This window comes from Lynx canadensis, chromosome C2 (assembly GCF_007474595.2).
Source record: "Lynx canadensis isolate LIC74 chromosome C2, mLynCan4.pri.v2, whole genome shotgun sequence".
Taxonomy (NCBI): domain Eukaryota; kingdom Metazoa; phylum Chordata; class Mammalia; order Carnivora; family Felidae; genus Lynx; species Lynx canadensis.
Genome location: NC_044311.2, coordinates 97023526 through 97042064, shown reverse-complemented (window position 1 = coordinate 97042064; position 18539 = coordinate 97023526). Strand labels below are relative to the sequence as shown.

General features: G+C 38.5%; 1 protein-coding gene across 1 annotated transcript in view; it reads left to right on the top strand.

Moving 5' to 3' along the window:
- Positions 1 to 18267, top strand: part of GAP43 (growth associated protein 43) — a 102140-nt gene extending 83873 nt beyond the window's left edge. Inside the window, exon 3 of the mRNA XM_030330546.1 lies at positions 17567 to 18267. Coding sequence (XP_030186406.1) covers positions 17567 to 17655 — 89 coding nt within the window. The 3' untranslated portion in view covers positions 17656 to 18267. The remainder of the gene's footprint in view (positions 1 to 17566) is intronic.
- Positions 18268 to 18539: the final 272 nt, after the last annotated feature.

Below are 18539 nucleotides of genomic sequence, written 5' to 3'. Positions count from 1 at the left end.
TATTCTAGAAAAAGCTGCATGAAAGCTTAGAGGAGATAGATTTTAACTAAATTTTAGGAATAAGTTACTGTTAAAATTGGAATAGCCCATTGAAACAGAGGCTGTCCATCTGCTAGGAGTGTTCTAGGGGAATCCAGTATATAAGGTGAGGTATTGCTGGAGGCTCTCCAAAACCCCTTTCTACTCGAAGGTTTCTGTATGTATATAGTTTGATTATTTTCAAATAAATAGGGGTTTGAAAGAAGGAAGATAGTAGAATGTAGATTTTAGACAGAAAATGTGCCTTGAAAAATGTCTTTATTAGAGAATGACACTGGGTGGAGAAAAGAGAGAAAGCCTTCAGTGGGATGATCTTTCAAGTGGGAGTATTGTACAACAGGCAGAACATATATGATTCTATAGTTCTATCCCAGGAAAGCTTCAGACTCACTGTGAATCTTTATTCTTTAATTGCTTATTGTCCCAATGTCCTCAAGAGCCAAAGCTATTACATCCTTTGCCACTAAGTAAAGAACTTTCAGCTCTTTGACTAAAGAGAAAAATCAGTACAAATACAAATACTACTTTTTCGATACAGTTCTGGTTGTGTTCCAGTGAGTGCTATTGATTTTTAAAGCAATTTTTTCATTCAAAGGCAGTGCCATAATGTGACAGGCTCCAGGAAGCCAAAACACACAATGAGTGCAAAATGAATTGTCCCGGTAAGAGATGGGGATTGCATTTATTTATCCACATGCAAGCATATAACACAAACATCTTTTGTAGGACTTTCTTATTACAATAATATTTTAAAAATTAATTTCAAAATTGAGTTAAACCTTCTCAGTTGGCTTGTTAACACTCTGCTTCCATTGGGAAGTGAAGGAGGTGGTCAATGGGGAACTGGCATGCATTTTCATTTTCTCTTCTTCAGGACATAGTAATGGTCTTTTACAGATTCTTAGATATGACAGCACTTGTAGTAACTTTAGCAATTCTGGACTTTCATTATCTGGTAGCTAGTCATTTAGTTTATGAAGCCTACCCTAGTTGATGATAACTTTTCAACCCAAGTTACTAATTTTAGAGGTCCTCATTTTCCCCGTCTGCGTAGAATTTCTGCTTCACCCCTCACAATGTGTACAATATATTGAAGTTTGATGCAACAATAATCCATAGTCTGGTTCTGAAAACATCCAGAGTATCTAAAAGTATTTCTGGTAGCCCTTAAAGCAAAATTATGTTAGGTTTACCTTTCATTTCACAAAGGAAAGAAGGAATGGGGGGAGGGAAGGAGTGGAGGAGGGAGGTTAGAGAGAGTAAAGGGGGAAAGGATGAGGGAAAGAGATTTATGCAGTACACTTAGGACCACTGGAGAGAGATGCAAGTTAAAATCAAGCAGTAGAATCCATTCATCCCCAAAGGCTATGGGAGGTATTATGGTATTGTGGGAGGCTCTGAATTCTTTTTTTTTTTTTTTAGTTTATTTATTTATTTATTTATTTATTTATTTATTTATTTATTTAGAGCACTAGCAGGGGAGGGGCAGAGAGAGAGGGAGGGAGAAAGAATCCCAAGCAGGCTCCACACTGTCAGAGCAGAGACCAATACAGGGATTGATCTCATGGTGCTTGGCTCCATTTCCACTGTGGGATCATGACCTGAGCCAAAATCAAGAGTCAGGCATTCAACCGTCTGAGCCACCCAGGTGCCCCAGGAGGATCTGAATTATCTGTTGTGACTTTGGGCAAGTCATGGAGACTCTCCATCCTCAGTTTTTGTGGGAAGGAATGAGGGGCTGAGATCTGATAATTTCTAAGACCTCCTTCAGCTTCCACTATGCTGTATTTTTATAGTCATAAGCCAACTCTATGACCATATATACAAATTTTGTATTTTTGTCCTGACTCATGTGTTTTATCCATTTGCATTGATAAAATTAGCAAGACAACTGCCACATCTTTAGTTTTCTTTGTGCTGTATAGATATAGCCATAAGGGAAAATTAAACAACAAAGATAAATAATAGTCAAGTACCACCCAAACACATCATAACGAGTCATGGCAAGGCACAAGCTGAACATGATTCATAAGTGTAGTGCTTTTATTTAGAAATCTAAATGTTACCTAAACAACAGATATTCACAAGTAGGAAACATTTTTAGGCAGCCATAGTCATTATTGGAGTGACTCTTATAGAGTTACAGTTATGTCTAATTTGGGTTTCTGTATTTTAATCCTGGAGTCAGATAATCAAATCATTTACTCAAATATCAGATCTTGGGATTTGACAACCCAGGATCTGTTTTTGCCTTTTTAAAAAAAATTTTTTTAATGTTTATTTATTTTTGAGAGAAAGAGAGAGACAGAGCACAAGTGGGGGAGGGGCAGAAAGAGAAGGAGACATGGAATCCGAAGCAGGTTCTATGCTCTGAGCTGTCAGCACAGATCCTGACTCAGGGCTTGAGCCTGTGAACTGTGAGATCATGACCTGAGCCGAAGTCAGATGCTTAACTGACTAAGCCACCCAGGCGCCCCTGTTTTTGCCTTTAAAGACAAATGTTGAAAATATAATATTTGTAATAAGCATATTAACTGACTCTGTATTAAAACATTACTGATGATTAGTTGAAATTTTTTCTTTCTTTTTTTTTTTTGAATGTTTACTTATTTTTGAGAGAGAGTGAGAGAGATTGATGGACAGAGAAAGGGAAACAGGATGTGAAGCGGGCTCTAAGCCTACAGCAGAAACCTGATGGAGGGCTCAACCTCACAAACCATGAGATCATTACCTGAGCCAAAGTCAGACACTTAACCCATTGAGCCACGCAGGCACTCTGATTAGCTGAATTTTTAAATGAAAACCAGTATCGCTTAGAAGATTGTTCTTTAGATTTCTTAAGGTCTGAGAGACATTGATCATTAAATGGGACCTACGGTGACTACAATAGAAACACCTAAGGAAAAGGCTGGTATAATGCCTAAGCAGCCTGTTTGAATGAAATTGGAAAATTGCAATAAAGGAAAGCTAAAAAGTAGTCTCAATGAAAAATGACCAACATAACAAGCCTGTTTAATTTTTCCCATTTCCTAAATACAGACCTCATTAATTAATATCAAATACCTAAGGTCTGATTTTGTTTTTTGGGTTGTTTTTTTTTTGAAAATTATTAACTTCCTCCAAAATGCAGCAGGAGAAACTATAGGTCAATTTTGGGGGTGGGGAATGCTAACTTAACAATATTAACAAGATTCCAAAAAGTATGGTATTTCTTTGCCTGGAATTTTTAAAAGAGAACAGTCCTTCTTACTCCATCTTTATACTATCCTTCAAAGTCTGTTGGAATTCCTTTCTTCAGGAGGCCCAGAAATGAGAGAGTGTTGTGCACAGGTAAGAAAAATAAGCCATCAGAGCAGTCCTCGACACAACCCCAAGGACTTCTCCCCCAACATATGCCCTGTCCCCAGATGACAGCAAGTCTACTTGGAAATGAAAAGATCTTTCTCATAATGAAGTTGAAAATTTTCAGTGTATCTACTTGTTTTCCTTAAGGTTAAGGGATCAGAAGTCTTAGGTCTCTTTCAAGTCTTGGATTTGGTGATTATCAAATAAGGAAATTTTTCTTAAAATTGGAAATAATTCCTTTTTTTTAGTGTATTTATATGTTTTGAGAGAGAGAAAGAGAGAGAGAGAGAGAGAGAGAGAGAGTGGAGAGGGGGAAAGGGAAAAGAGAGAGGGAAAGAGAAAATCCCAAGCAGGCTCTGCACTGTCAGCATGGAACCCAACATGGGGCTTGATTCCATGACTGAAAGATCTTGACCTGAGCTGAAATCAAGAGTCCAGTGCTCAACCAAATGAGCTACCCAGGCGCCCCAGATATGATGTCTTATGCCTGGAGAATTGCCATCCCCTCTGTAACTTGCCTACTTGATGCAAGATTTACTGCACATCTGGGATGGGGGTGACTTAGTTCTTGTTCATTCAGTGTGGTACATTTTTGCTACAACATTTGTGGAATCAAATGACCAAAGATAAAGGCCAAAGATAAAGTTATTTCCTTTTGAAACCAATAGGCTGCTATTCTTTGGGTATAAAATAGAGGAGATTTTTCTGTTCTTAAGTAGAGGCAATAGCAGAGAAGTTCCTGCCTTTTGAAATATTACTGTTTAGCAGCCTTGATTTTTGCTTCCTACATCATAGAATCATGCCCCTTAAGTTTGGCCAGTTATCATCTTTGCTGATGTAATCATTTCTGGACTTTGGCCTTTGACTTCAAAGCCTTTTTCAAAGAATGATGTTTTTTTTTCCATTTTATAAGCAAAAAACTAAATAAGTCACAGGTTTTTCTCTCTCCCTTTCTTGGAATATTGAAAAAAAAAAGGGGGAGGGCTGTGCATTAAGATTGGATAAGCATGAATGTATCATTTATTAGATACACAGGCAAGCAAGGTAGTGGCAGGGAGTTAGGTTTTGTTTCCTCTCATTTAATGCTCTTTACAAATCTATGAGGTAGATATTATTATTATTTCCACTGATGGAGAAATAGAAAAACAAGGAAGATGCATATTGAATGCCTTTATCTGAAACTCCTTAATACAATGCTTTTTGACACATAGTAAACATTAAGCCAGTATTAGTTCCCATTCAGTCACTAATACTATAGCCAACACTTAATGAGCACTTACTGAAATATACCATTCAGTATTAAATATCTTAAATAATTAACATACTTAAATCTTATAACCACTCCATAAGGTGAGTAACAATACTGCCATCAATTACAGATAAGGAAAATGAAGCAGTAGGAGGTTAAGTAACTCACTCAAAGTCATGGTAAGTGTCAGAGATAGAATTTAAATGCAAATAGTCTGACTCTAGAACCAGCTTTCTTATTCATTACTCTACGCCATCTAAAAATAGTTATGCTTTTAGTAAATATCTATTTTTTACATTTGTTTTTTTTTTTATCTGAGTAATTTGTTATAAACTTAAAAGATAGACATAAAATTCAAATCAGCCAAAAGAAAAAAAAAAAAGGAGGGTGATGGCATAATGCTTTCCATGGCTCTGAGCCAGAATAATGTTTTGGTTCCTTTTTATTAGCCAACATTTTGAAATTCAGAACATCATTACAAGTTCACCATTCATCATTACAAGTTTTTCTGCTTGAGGTTTAAAATTAAGGTTTTATCTACATGTCACAAAGCATTTTTGGGATTTTCCATTTTTCCATACATTCTTTCCCTTAAAAATATCAAATGCTCATCTTGTGATAAGCATGATACTAGGAGTTGGGGTTGATATAAATGAATTGAGGGGAGCCTGGGTGGCTCAGTCGGTTGAGCGTCCGACTTTGGCTCAGGTCATGATCTCATGGTCTGTGGGTTTGAGCCCCGTGTCGGGCTCTGTGCTGACAGATTAGAGCCTGGAGCCTGCTTCCGATCCTGTGTCTCCATCTCTCTCTGCCCCTCCCCTACTCTCACTTTGTCTCACTCTGTCTCTCAAAAATAAATAAGTGTAAAAAAAATTAAAAAAAAAAGTGAATTGATTCATGAAAGCAATAAATTCGTATGAATATGAATATAAATATGAATATACATATAAATATTTGCCAGGCACTTTTCTAGGCATTTGGGATTTATTAGTGAACAAAATAAATTTAAAATCATCTCTGCCTGAGGATCATGATGGAGGAACTGGTCTAAAGGATAATGGATGACTTTCTTGAGAAATTAGCCTGGATGCTAAAACCTACAAGCAGTGGCATACTAAGAATGGTGTGGGTGGGTGGGTGTGCACTTCCCTGATGGTGGGGAAATGCTTTATTACTTATATTATCTATAATTGTCAGAGCATGGTTTTAATAAAAGGTAGACCAACTCAAAAAAAAAAAGTCTCTTCCTTAGAGAAGTTTGAAATCTAGCAAATGGATCCTTTTCCTTTGAAAAGTTAGTTCACAGTCAAGAAGACACAAAAGGATACCACAAACTAATGTATAATGCAAGAGATATAATTTCCATATAAACAAAGAGAAGGAACTGACTAATTATGCCTAGGATAGCTTTGGAGGTATGGAAACAATATTTGAGCTGCGTCATGAGAGACAATTAAGCAGCAAACCCAAATGATTCAAACCCTGAAGATTAGCTACACACATTGACTGAGGTAATTGAGTGGCCTCCCTTCCAACTCCAGTCCTTAATTTTTGGTTAAAGGAATAACTTTGGTCCCATTCTCTAAAATCTGAGCCTGAGATGGGACTCTTATGTGAATACTTTATTGGTGGAAATCTGTAAGGGGTGAGAAAGAGGACAGACCAGGGGAAAAAGACAGTCCAAGATGTGGGTTCTGGAAAAGTGAAGTCTCAACCTGATCCCACAGAGAACTTTGAAGTACAAACTGCACCACCAATAGACGGTTTTGCCCAAAAACAAGGGCCCTGGAGTCTTGTGGGGCAGACAACACATCACTTTTCAGACACTTCTGGTTGAGGTAATTCACAATTCACATCCCCATTCCAGGGGCAGAAGTGGGCCATTGGCAGCCAACACCTCCGGTGGCTGGAAGATGGCAATGGGGACCTGAGAGGGTGCCAACAGCATCTGAGACAAAGAACATAGGACATCTCATCTGCAAGGCATAAGTAGGGATGTAGAGATGTAGTGAAAACTTGACTGATGAGCAAAGGGAGAGCCAATATTGTGAACTAATTTTTTTGCTACCTCTTTTTGCTTTGGTAGGCCATGTATAAAATCTGAAATAGATACTACTTTTTTTTACTTCATTCACTAAAAAAATCTTGAAATATGAATACAGATGATGCCTGACTTAATAATGATTTGGCTTACTATTTTTTGACTTTATAATGGTGTGAAGGCGATATGCATTCAGTAGAAACTGTAATTTGAAGTTTGATCTCTCCTTAGGCTAGCAGTATGTGGTACAATCCTCTCATGATGCTGGGCAGTGGCAGAGAGCTGAAGTTCCCAGTCAGCCAGACGATCACAAAGGTGAACAACCGATACACCTGAGACAATTCTGCACCCATACAGTCATCTGTATTCATACAAGCATTCTGTTTGTCACTTTCAGGACAGCATCCAATAAATTACATGAGATATCCAACACTTTTATTATAAAATAGACTTTGCGTGAGATGATTTTTGCCCAACTACAGGCTAGTGTAAGTATTCTGAGCACGTTTTAGATAGGCAAGGCTAATTTAGGATGTTCAGTAGGTTAGATGTATTACATGCATTTTTGACTTATGATTTTTTTTTTAATTTTTTAAACGTTTATTTATTATTGAGAGACAGAGAGACACAGAGCATGAGCAGGGGAGGGGCCGAGAGATGGAGAGACACAGAATCTGAAGCAGGCTCCAGGCTCTGAGCTGTCAGCGCAGAGCCTGACGCGGGGCTCAAACCCACAAACCACGAGATCATGACCTGAGCCGAAGTCGGACGCTTAACTGACTGAGCCACCCAGGCGCCCCAACTTATGATACTTTCAAATTACAATGGGGTTTCGGGGATATAACCCCATTGTAAGTCGAGGAAGATCTGTAATATAAAATTATCAAAATGGAAAAGGCAGTACTATTATTCAGGGCTCCTGATTTGAAGTTGGTTCTTGAAGATGAATATGACTTTTATTCAGATTAAAGGGAACCTCTTCCATTTTGAAATCAGAGTCCACAAATGTATCTTCTCAGTACAATTAGAGTCTTACTCCAGATATCATGCTCCCTTTTATTTTTCCAGTGAGAGTGTTTTAACATTTTTTAAATGCCTTTTGACCTTACCACTGGTTTTATCTAATGTCAGATTTTTCACATTAATGTTATCTTCCTAGCCTCTAAGACAATGGAGTTTATAAAGGCTAGAGACATGCAGCTAAGCCTTTCTCCCAGCTAGGATTCTCCTCACCTGGGCTACTGTGAAGTGAAAAGGGGGCAATGCAGAGTTGAACTCCTATTAGATGGCATTTTGAGCTATTTAAAAAATTCCCCACAAAAAAAAGGGGAAAAACTTAATTTCTAGGCTGAACTGTTTCTGATCATCATTATTAGCAACACTCAATATCACAGCATCACTTTTCTATCCCTAATGTGACCTTTCTCCATACTTCTCAGTGTCCGAGGAGCCACGGATTGTTCATGCTGACTCCCAATCTTCCATTCCTCCTGTGGACTAACAGAAAGCTGTGTCTCACTAGATCTCCAGCTTCCACTGCCCATTTGGCACGTAGTTTAGCTGAGGGGAAGAATGAGGTGGTGAATTGCCTTGACGTTATGCTAGAGTAAAACTCCTCCAATTTTGTTGTCATTTTTAACCTTTAAAAGTTGACTTATTCATTATGAGAATGGTAAGAAATGCTAACACTGTTTAATTTTATTCATTTATACCATCTTTTTCCAAAAATGATTTAGGGCAACTATGCAAGACACATAAATTGCAATTTTTAAAATCTTTCTGCATGTTTCTAATGGGGGCAGAAGCTAGAACACTAATTTTTGATGGTTTGGCAGACATTTTCCTTTTTTTAAAATTTTTTAACTTTTTAAATTTACATCCAAGTTAGTTAGCATATAGTGCAACAATGATTTCAGGAGTAGATTCCTTAATGCCCTTTACCCGTTTAGCCCATCCTCTTTACCACAACCCCTCCAGTTTAAGAGTCTCTTAGGTTGTGTCCCCTCCCTATTTTGATATTATTTTTGTTTCCCTTCCCTTACGTTCATCTGTTTTGTCTCTTAAATTCCTCATATGAGTGAAGTCGTATGATTTTTGTCTTTCTCTAATTTCACTCAGCATAATACCCTCTAGTTCCATCCACGTAATTGCAAATGGCAAGATTTCATTCTTTTTGATTTGGCAGACATTTTCTACTGAGATTGTTTAAGAAGTTTTCAAGGCCAGTCAACTTGTATGTTCTTTGGCTTTTGTTTTAATTTTTTCAAAACAAAATCTCTCGGTCATTTTTCTTTCAGAAAAGAAAGAACGAAGGGAAGAAAAGAAGGAAGGAAGGAAGGAAGGAAGGAAGGAAGGAACGAGAGAGACCAAAAAAACACTGACTTTCATTTCAAACGTTAGAGATCCTAGATTCTTTCCCAACTTCTGTAACTGAATTTATTATTATTTATTAACACATCTACTAAATTTAACTAAATTTATTATTTATTAACACATCACGTGTATCCTTATTTTCTGATCAGAGTCAGAGACTACAGGAATATTCTAGTGGAGAAGTCCTCTTAATCAATTATCTGAGAAAGAAGTTTTGTTTTTTGTTTTTTGTTTTCCTTTGGGAAATGGTTCTTATCTTCCTGGGATAAGAATATTAAACTTGATTGGGGCGCCTGGGTGGCGCAGTCGGTTAAGCGTCCGACTTCAGCCAGGTCACGATCTCGCGGTCCGTGAGTTCGAGCCCCGCGTCGGGCTCTGGGCTGATGGCTCAGAGCCTGGAGCCTGTTTCCGATTCTGTGTCTCCCTCTCTCTCTGCCCCTCCCCCGTTCATGCTCTGTCTCTCTCTGTCCCAAAAATAAATAAACGTTGAAAAAAAAAAAATTAAAAAAAGAATATTAAACTTGATGGGTCTTTTTTACCCAAATCTCACAGGTTGCATTTAAGTCTCAATGTACTTCATTCTGCATTTAAAATTTTATGAAGTCCTTTCAGATTTCTTGTTTCAACCTCCAAACAACCTGCAATAAGGTGGAATAGTCATTATTCATGTTTTTATAGAATTTGTATAGATTTTATAGAAAGGAAAAATCACTTCTCTGAGATCATATGATTAATTGGTGGCAAAGTCAAGGCTAGAATACAAATCAGCTTGGTTCTAGGCCTAAACTTTTAAGAAAAGTAAACATGTGTATGTAGTTTCAAATATCATTGGGACCCCACCATTATGCTGCCTTTGAGTTTTCTCTTTGATTAAATTTTTGCTTGCTACTCTTTAAAATCCTCAAGTGAATAGTGTTAGAAGCAATAGAATTATCCTCTCTTTCGAAGGCTCAAAAAGCAAGAGGTGGGGGGCATAGGTAATATTTGCATCATTCTGCTGACATGAAAATGGTGTATCCTGGCTCAATGCTTTGAAAGAAATTTAAAATGTAAAACAAGATTTAAAAAGTGGCCAAAAGTGGAGGTCAAAATGTGGATCCCAGTGCCCACCAAAAGCCATGATCCAGGCTCCAGACCATGTTAAGTGACAAAGGGATGTGTGTGAGTTAGCTTCAGAATTTTTTTTGTTACTTTCCTTTGAGCCTTTGAGGTGATAACGTTTAATATTTAAGAAAAGTGAAAATAAAAAGGGAAAGCAAACACCCCAGCCTGGAGTGGTTGGTAGAGTAATTGTAGGCATGGCCCCAGGATGATAGCAGCTTCTATTTAATCAATGTTGACAAGGCTGGGGAGAGCTGGGCAGGTCCCAAGAGATAATGTTTTACTCGGAAATCCACTCAACCTAATTTCAGTAATGTAGGGCTGAGGAGGGGCCTGGACTGGAGCCAGTAAACAGGGCCATTAGAGCTCAGGGTAGGCGATAGCAGCTGGGAACACCGCCATCCCTCCAGCAGCACTGCAGCCGAACTGCCCGACTGAGCAAGCGAGCAGCCGCTGCTGCATATGCTCCTGGTATCTGCTCCCGACAGAATGTGCAGACGTGCTATTCTCACCCTTTCGAGGAAATGAATGGGATGCATCAAGTCAAGAGCTGCTTCTAGACTATTTCAGTAAGGATCAGAGAGCCAATTTGCATACATCTTTCAAGCACCACTGTGAAATCATCCACCTGGGTCCCCTTACTGTTTTAAGGCTACCACCACACTATTTCAAATACATAAAGAAATGACTTCCATCTTTATTGCTGTTGTGTTTTTTTTTTTTAATGTTTATTTATTTTAGGGAGAGAGAGTGGGAGGAGGAGCAGAAAGAGAGAGGGAGACAGAGGGTCTGAAGCGGGCTCTGCACTAAGAGCAAAGAGCCTGATGCAGGGGTCAAACTCATGAGATCATGACCTGAGCTGGAATCAGATGGTCAACCACCTAAGCCACCCCGGTGCCCCTTTATTGCTGTTTTAATGTGGTCTTGATCTTCCTTAGGAATGATGGTTGTGGGGGCGCCTGGGTGGCGCAGTCGGTTAAGCGTCCGACTTCAGCCAGGTCACGATCTCGCGGTCCGTGAGTTCGAGCCCCGCGTCGGGCTCTGGGCTAATGGCTCAGAGCCTGGAGCCTGTTTCCGATTCTGTGTCTCCCTCTCTCTCTGCCCCTCCCCCGTTCATGCTCTGTCTCTCTCTGTCCCAAAAATAAATAAACGTTGAAAAAAAAAAAAAAAAGGAATGATGGTTGTGGATTGAGAATGTGAAAGTTACCAGGGTTTTCCGTATTTAGAAACTTTTCAAAGATACTCAACTTTACAAATCCAGGAGAAATTATGCCCCTTTGGGCTGAGTGCTTCTTGTCCAGCTACCACTTTTTCCTTTACCACTCCTTCTCCAACAAATAATACACTGCCATATAAATGTGCTAGTGATTAACTGGTGTATAATTTCCAGGAAGGTAGGGATTCTTATCTTACTTGGTGTTTTCATTGCTATGGCACCACTGCTATATTTGAAACATGTAGAACGCACATAGGCTCAGGACCTTTCACTGAATAAATAAATGAATAAATGAGCAGCACACTTTTTCTTCCCTTTTTTAGTGTGTTTAACTCCAGAACATTAAGAATACATGACTTTACTTTCTATGATGCTTGCTTTTTTTTTTTTTTTTAATTTTTTTTTTCAACGGTTTTTATTTATTTTTTTGGGACAGAGAGAGACAGAGCATGAACGGGGGAGGGGCAGAGAGAGAGGGAGACACAGAATCGGAAACAGGCTCCAGGCTCCGAGCCATCAGCCCAGAGCCCGACGCGGGGCTCGAACTCACGGACCGCGAGATCGTGACCTGGCTGAAGTCGGACGCTTAACCGACTGCGCCACCCAGGCGCCCCTATGATGCTTTCTTTTTAAGTTAACACAGAAATGATCAAATTCATGGAGACTTCTAATGAACATGGTCATTTCTAAGAGGTCTTTGGGTCTGAAAGAAGTAATGTTTTTGTCAAGGCTAAAATGCTAGTGCCAGAGAATTTTACAGGTCTTTACCAGAAGCTAACATCGCCTGTTCAAAGTGACTATATATAGTTTTTGAGAATTTAAATATCTAATAATTTAATATATATAATTATAAAACACTGCCCAATTTCATTAAAAAAAAATACCCCCCCCCCCCCTTTAGACCAAACTACTAAAATGCATCATCAGTTTTTGGATTTGGGTGTTTTGGTTTTTTTATTTGTTTGGGAGGATACATTATGCCTCATAATAAAACTGGATTTGTGGGGCTGATTTCCCTTGGTGAAGACTGATTTGTGGGGGAGAAACCATCACTAGGTATTGAATAGTAATGACTGTTAATGAAAATACGTTCACTGGTCATCTGGTACATGCATAACCTATGATTCATTTAAACTTGCCTTTCTTGTAATGTCTTAATAATATTAGGTTTCCATGTTTAATATGAGCAAAATTGCTATTCAGAGCTAAACTGAAAAAGAAAAAGCACTTCCACTCTTTAACTTGCTGACTTTCAACAATCACATCAATGACTTCAGGCTTTCCCCTTTTGCCAGTTCTGGGCCCATTTACTTGCACTCACTTGTTCTGTGTCACTTGGTCTGAAAATCTCATTCAGTCTTTAGCTTCCACCGCCTCTTCGCCTCTTCGTAAGCAATAACTGTCTCAGAGGGAGGTTGATCCTCTAGATGGGGAATGTGATTATTTACCCTAATTGGATCATGATAATTGGAGTGACCAGCTGGCCTCAGCCATTCATTTATCTCTGACACTCACCATGGTGATCAAAGTTTTTGCACAAAATACTAAAGATTACATATTAACTCATCCCTAGCATTTATAATTATGTAATTAGTGCCAGAGAGTGCCAAGACCAGATTTCATATTGTTCAAGACTAATCAAGATTCTTCCCTCCATTCTGAGCTGCTTGTATTAAGACCAGTTTTTGAACTGTGTAGGCTGCAGGCCTAGGCACCTGTGGACCCCCTGCTCTGGTTCCCTCTCTGAGCCCACCCATCCTTCTTGGGCAAAGATAAGGGCAGGGAGAGGAATCTAAATTAGAAGCTGCCTAGATGTCTCTGTCCTAGTTTGAAATTCACTGCTGCCATTTACAAACAGTACAGACTTAGGTAAGTAACTTCATCTCACTAAGTACCTCAGCTTCCCCAACTGTAAAATGGACTGATTAAAGAGCTGTAAGGATTAAATGAAATGACACAAATACATGTAGAATTGTTGTGAGCTTATAGGAGGTGCTCAACTATGTTAGCTATAGCTAAACACTTTATACAAAGGGCCAGGAAAGTTGTCATTTGTGATTCTTTCCAGGGAGTGAGGTTGCTGAATAGAACAGGTAAGAAATTGTAGATATATAAGTATATGGTCAACATCACTTATTAACTACAGTGACTTGTTTAGAATTGGCATTCAAGGGAGAAGGAACAAGTTAGCAATATCCAGAAGTTCTCTCTGGCATTCACGCTCAAATGGACCCATTTATACATAACTTGGATTCTGTTTCCAATAACTTCCCTTTGTCTAAGGTTAAAACTTTTCACAAACTCATACACAGTCTCCCTTCCAAGTGGATCTGGTTAGAGCAGACATGTGCTTCATATTTGATCACCATTTCCTTCACTTGCATGTAGGCTTATTGTTGTTTGCTTGTTTTTGTTTTTGTGTATGCTTTAAAAAATATATCATTATGAGTTCTTGTTCTGCTTTTGTGGTTGTGGAAGATTCTTACTTTATATTGTTTCCTTCCTCCATATTTTTCTCCCCATAATTTCCTGGTGGCCTATAAAAATGTAGCTGAATCCACTGACTTGACACATATTATTTCTACCAGCTAGTCATCCCTACATCTAACACAGAGATAACTCCTTTGTTCAGTATTCAGTAATATCAAGTAAATAAAAAACTAATCTTATCTCGTATAAAATATAATGTGTATATAATTATATGTATTCAGTTGAGTTCCAGCTAATTGACTGACATGTTCCCTTTTGTAGTCAACTAATTGAACTTCATCAGTTTTAATTTTATGTTTTTTATTTTAAATTTTGGAGCCAACAGTTTGTTTTTAATCTCAGAAGTTTTTTAGGTCACTAAAAGCCTGTGGACCCTAGCTACCTGTTTTTAGTGCTGATCTTGACCTTCTCTGGTCGAGTTTGACCACCTGATGTAATGGGAAACAGACTAGTAGAAGTTCTAGGTTTTTGTTCTGGCTAGGTCATGAGAAAACCGTATGATTTAGGGAAACAACTGGATTTTTGCTTCTTCATCTATGAAGTGAGGATGTCTATCCATTCTTTCATTCAACAAATGTTTATTGAGGGCCTTCCCTGCACTAGGTTCTGTGCTAGACACAGGGGGTTCAAAGTTGAGCAAAAATGAAGTTGTTGTTACCCTTAAAGAGTTATGTCTAGTGACTGGATGTTCTTTGAGGCCTCTCTCCCTGCCATTCTATGATTATGGATTTCATTGTCTGTTAAAGGTATATTGTGAAAGACTTAAATGAGTCTTAAATGTTTTTTCCACCTCTTCTCAATATCTAGAAAAATGTCTGGCACATTACAGGTGTTCAATAACAACTTATTGAACAAGTAAATGAATAAATAAGTATATTTCAAATATTTTGAAGCATTTAAAGGAAAGAATATGTAGATATTGAAGCTCTCTTAACAGGGAGTGGACAGCAGCACTTCCTGCCAGAATAAAGAGATGGGTGCCATTTTCACTCTTTCTCCCAGGCCCAGGCAAAGGATGACAAGAGAAAGTACAGGCATTTGGGAGAATTTAGCCTGATTCCACTCTGACAGAAGACAGAAAATGTGGCTGCTTTTCAGAATTACCTGAATCTTTGTTCTTTTGTTTTTCCTTTTGGAATGTTCTTTCCTTTTCTATAAACAGACATTCTGCTTCCACCTTTTCTCTCAAGTTCCCCAGCCTCCCTTAAATCTACCTCATAGCTCCCAAGTTTTTATTTCAGGTAGAAAGGCTTAAAGTCTTGTCTTGTTCCTACACCTGAAACTTCTATATGCTTCAGGCCAGTTTAAATTAATGTTCTGGTTTTTTTTGCAGTCTGAAGAGGGCACTAAATTCATTATTTCCTGGGTGATATGGGTAGTAAACCACCTTGGGGATACCTGTAGTATCCAAAAGTTTGAGTAGAGCTAAGGAACTAAGTAAATTCTCTGAGCAAATTCCAGATTGCTATAAAAAACAAACAAAAAAACAAAAACAAAAAACTCACTGAAATAAACCTGAAAGCTTTCTTCTGGCAGAAAATTAGCTGATTCATTAGTTCACCAGAGTTCTATAATCCACAAGGGACAATGCTGGTACATAGAGTATTACAATGATCAGAATTGAGTTAGTTTTATACAAAAATTTTTCCTGAAAAATATGATTGGTATCCCAGTTCTTTAAGAGTAATAATGGTCGCTTAAGAAGGCTAGGCCCAATAAAATGGCTTTATGAGTAATACTAGGTAGCCTTACTATAATAATTACATTTGGAAAGTGACTGATAGTCAGCTACAAATTCCCAAAATAAATCAGACTTAAAAATTTTGGTCAAAAATTAGTCGTTGTAACATTAAAATGAACCATCATAGCTGCTACCTTATTTACCAGTCCAGCCTCATTTGATTCTAAAACTCAAATTTATTTCCAAGGAGATAAACATTTTCTGCTACTGACAGATTTAAAAGAATATTATTAGATGGTTGTTCCAAAGAAAGAATTCCAAAAATATATTTCCAGCAGTTGTCTTATTTGTATGTAGATGTTGAACTTCATCTGAATATAAATATAGAGTTGACTGATTTGAAAGAAACATACACTTATGTGAACTCTTCTAGCGGTCTCCTAAAAGGCCTCGATTTCTTTAGTCTCAACATCTCTCACTTCTTAGGATGCTTGTAAAGTTGGTCCTTGGCTGGAATCTAGGAACTTGAATTTTGAGAAGGGTCTCACCATTTCCTAAGAGTCTTTATTGTGCCTAAACACTTGTTGCAAACAACGTGGTTTATGCTGGACATCCATTTTCCTTCTGGGAGTCTGGAATTGGTACATGCTAGGCAGAGGGTGCCTACATGACCAGCCCCCAGTAAGAACTCTGGACTTGTGAGCTCAGATGAGCTTCCCTAGTGGCTGACATCTCATACATGTTGCAGTTTATTGCTGGAGGAATTAAGCACATTCTGTATGACTCCATAGGGAAAGGGCTCTTGGAAGTTTGTGCATGGTTTCCTCCAAACTTCACCCCATACAACTTTCCCTTTGATGATTTTGTTTTGTGTCCTTTCACTGTAGCAAATTATAGCCATGAATAGGACTATATACTGAGTCTTGTGAGTCTTTCTAGCAAATTATTGAAACCAGGGATAATCTGGGGGACACCCAACACAAGGAATTTAGGTTAGCAATATGGATGATTTCAGGGCAAAGGAATTCTCTTTCCACTAGCTGGCGTCTTAGTGAACCATCTGTCACGTGAAATCAGTTGACTGAGTTCTATCAGGAAACCAGGCAGAAAAGTTAGAAAATTTGCCTGCTTCCTGAGGAAGAAACTATCCTTTAAAAAGACACAGTCTTCCGTGTTAAACAAAGCACATTGCCTTATGGATAAGTATATTCAGTTGGAATATTCTTGACTGCAAGAAACTAAAAGCTACTATAATGGTTTAGTTTAAAGTTTATTTATCTCACATAACAAGAAAAAGTCTGAGGTAAAGTTGTCTGAGACTGATAGGTCACTCAATGATAGTTTTTTCTCCTTTCTGCTCCACCAGCCTTAGTGTATATATAGTTTTTGTCCTCATGGTCACAAAATAGCTGCTATACTACCAGGTATTGTCTGATGTCTCAGTTATCAGGAATAACAGAAAGTAAAGCAAAGACCTTCTCTGGGGTCCTCCTCAAGGAATTCTGTCTCTATCTAATTGGCCATCACTGTGTTACATGGATACCTCTAGCTTCAAGGGGATCTGGAAACTCAATTATTTTACTTTCCAGCCTTTATGACACCACTAATAAGAGGTGAGAGAGTTGGAATGGCTGTTCAACGATCCACAGAAATTATCTGTCACAATCAGTTTGACATGGATTGAAAAGAGATACAAGCTTGTTGTCAATTCCTTATTTGAAGAGCCTGTGTATGGGTATCTTGATTGCAAGGCTGAGAGATTAAAGACCGTGGTAATTTCTGTTTAGTGGCTCCTTCCCCTAATATCACAGCTTTGTTCCTGAGCTCTTCCATACGTGTCACTGAAGAGCCTCCTGGAGGTAAACCCTTCTGAACTTGGAAATTATATTAGTGAGATAACAATGATCTCTTTTTATCTTAAATCTCTTACGAAATGGTATGAAAAAGAGACATGCATTGCACTATCATATGAAGAGATGAGACAAAATACTAACCCCTTTCTCCCCTCCCCACTCTTGTTTTCTTCCTCAGAAGCTGTAGATGAAACCAAACCTAAGGAAAGTGCCCGGCAGGATGAGGGTAAAGGAGAAGAACGTGAGGCGGACCAAGAACATGCCTGAACTTTAAGAAATGGCTTTCCACGTCCCCACTCTCCCCTCTCCTGAACCCTGTCTCTCCCCATCCCTCTTCTCAACTCCACTCTGAAGTTCCCCTTCCTGTCCTGCTCACGTCCGTGAGTCTGTCCTCTCCTACCCACTAGCCCTCTTTCTCTCTGTGTGGCAAACATTTAAAAAAAAAAAAAAAGCAGGAAAGATCCCAAGTCAAACAGTGTGGCTTAAACATTTTTTGTTTCTTGGTGTTGTTATGGCGAGTTTTTGGTAATGATGATCCAATCATTTCGGGAAATTCTTGCACTGTATCCAAGTTTTTTGATCTGGTGCGTGTGGCCCTGTGGGAGTCCACTTTCCTCTCTATCTCTCTCTGTTCCAAGTGTGTGTGCAATGTTCCGTTCATCTGAGGAGTCCAAAATATCGAGTGAATTCAAAACCATTTTTCTTTTCCTCCTTTTAATGTGATGGAATGAACAAAAAGGAAAAAAATCAAAAACCCAGTTTGTTTTGAAAATAAATAAATAAATAAATAAAATAAAGCAAATGTGCCAATTAGCGTAACTTGCGGCTCTAAGGCTCCTTTTTCAATCTGAATATTAATAAATCATGAGAGTAATCAAACTCCAGTGGCTCTGTGTTTCTTTTCCTCATTAGTTGATTTGACATAGTGCCGTCTCACATTTCATCTCTCTGGCTTCCCAGTCTGACATCAGTGACCCTGATAAGGGAAAGAAGGATGAAGCCTAAGCCTCCAGTCAGGACCAATCGCTTTGGTCCTTGATGGGATTGTTGTGTGCTGTATTAGTTTGCTGAGGCATTATAGCGAAGTACCACAGTCTGGGTAGCTTAACCAACATACATTTATTTTCTCACAGTTTTGGAGGCCAGAAGTC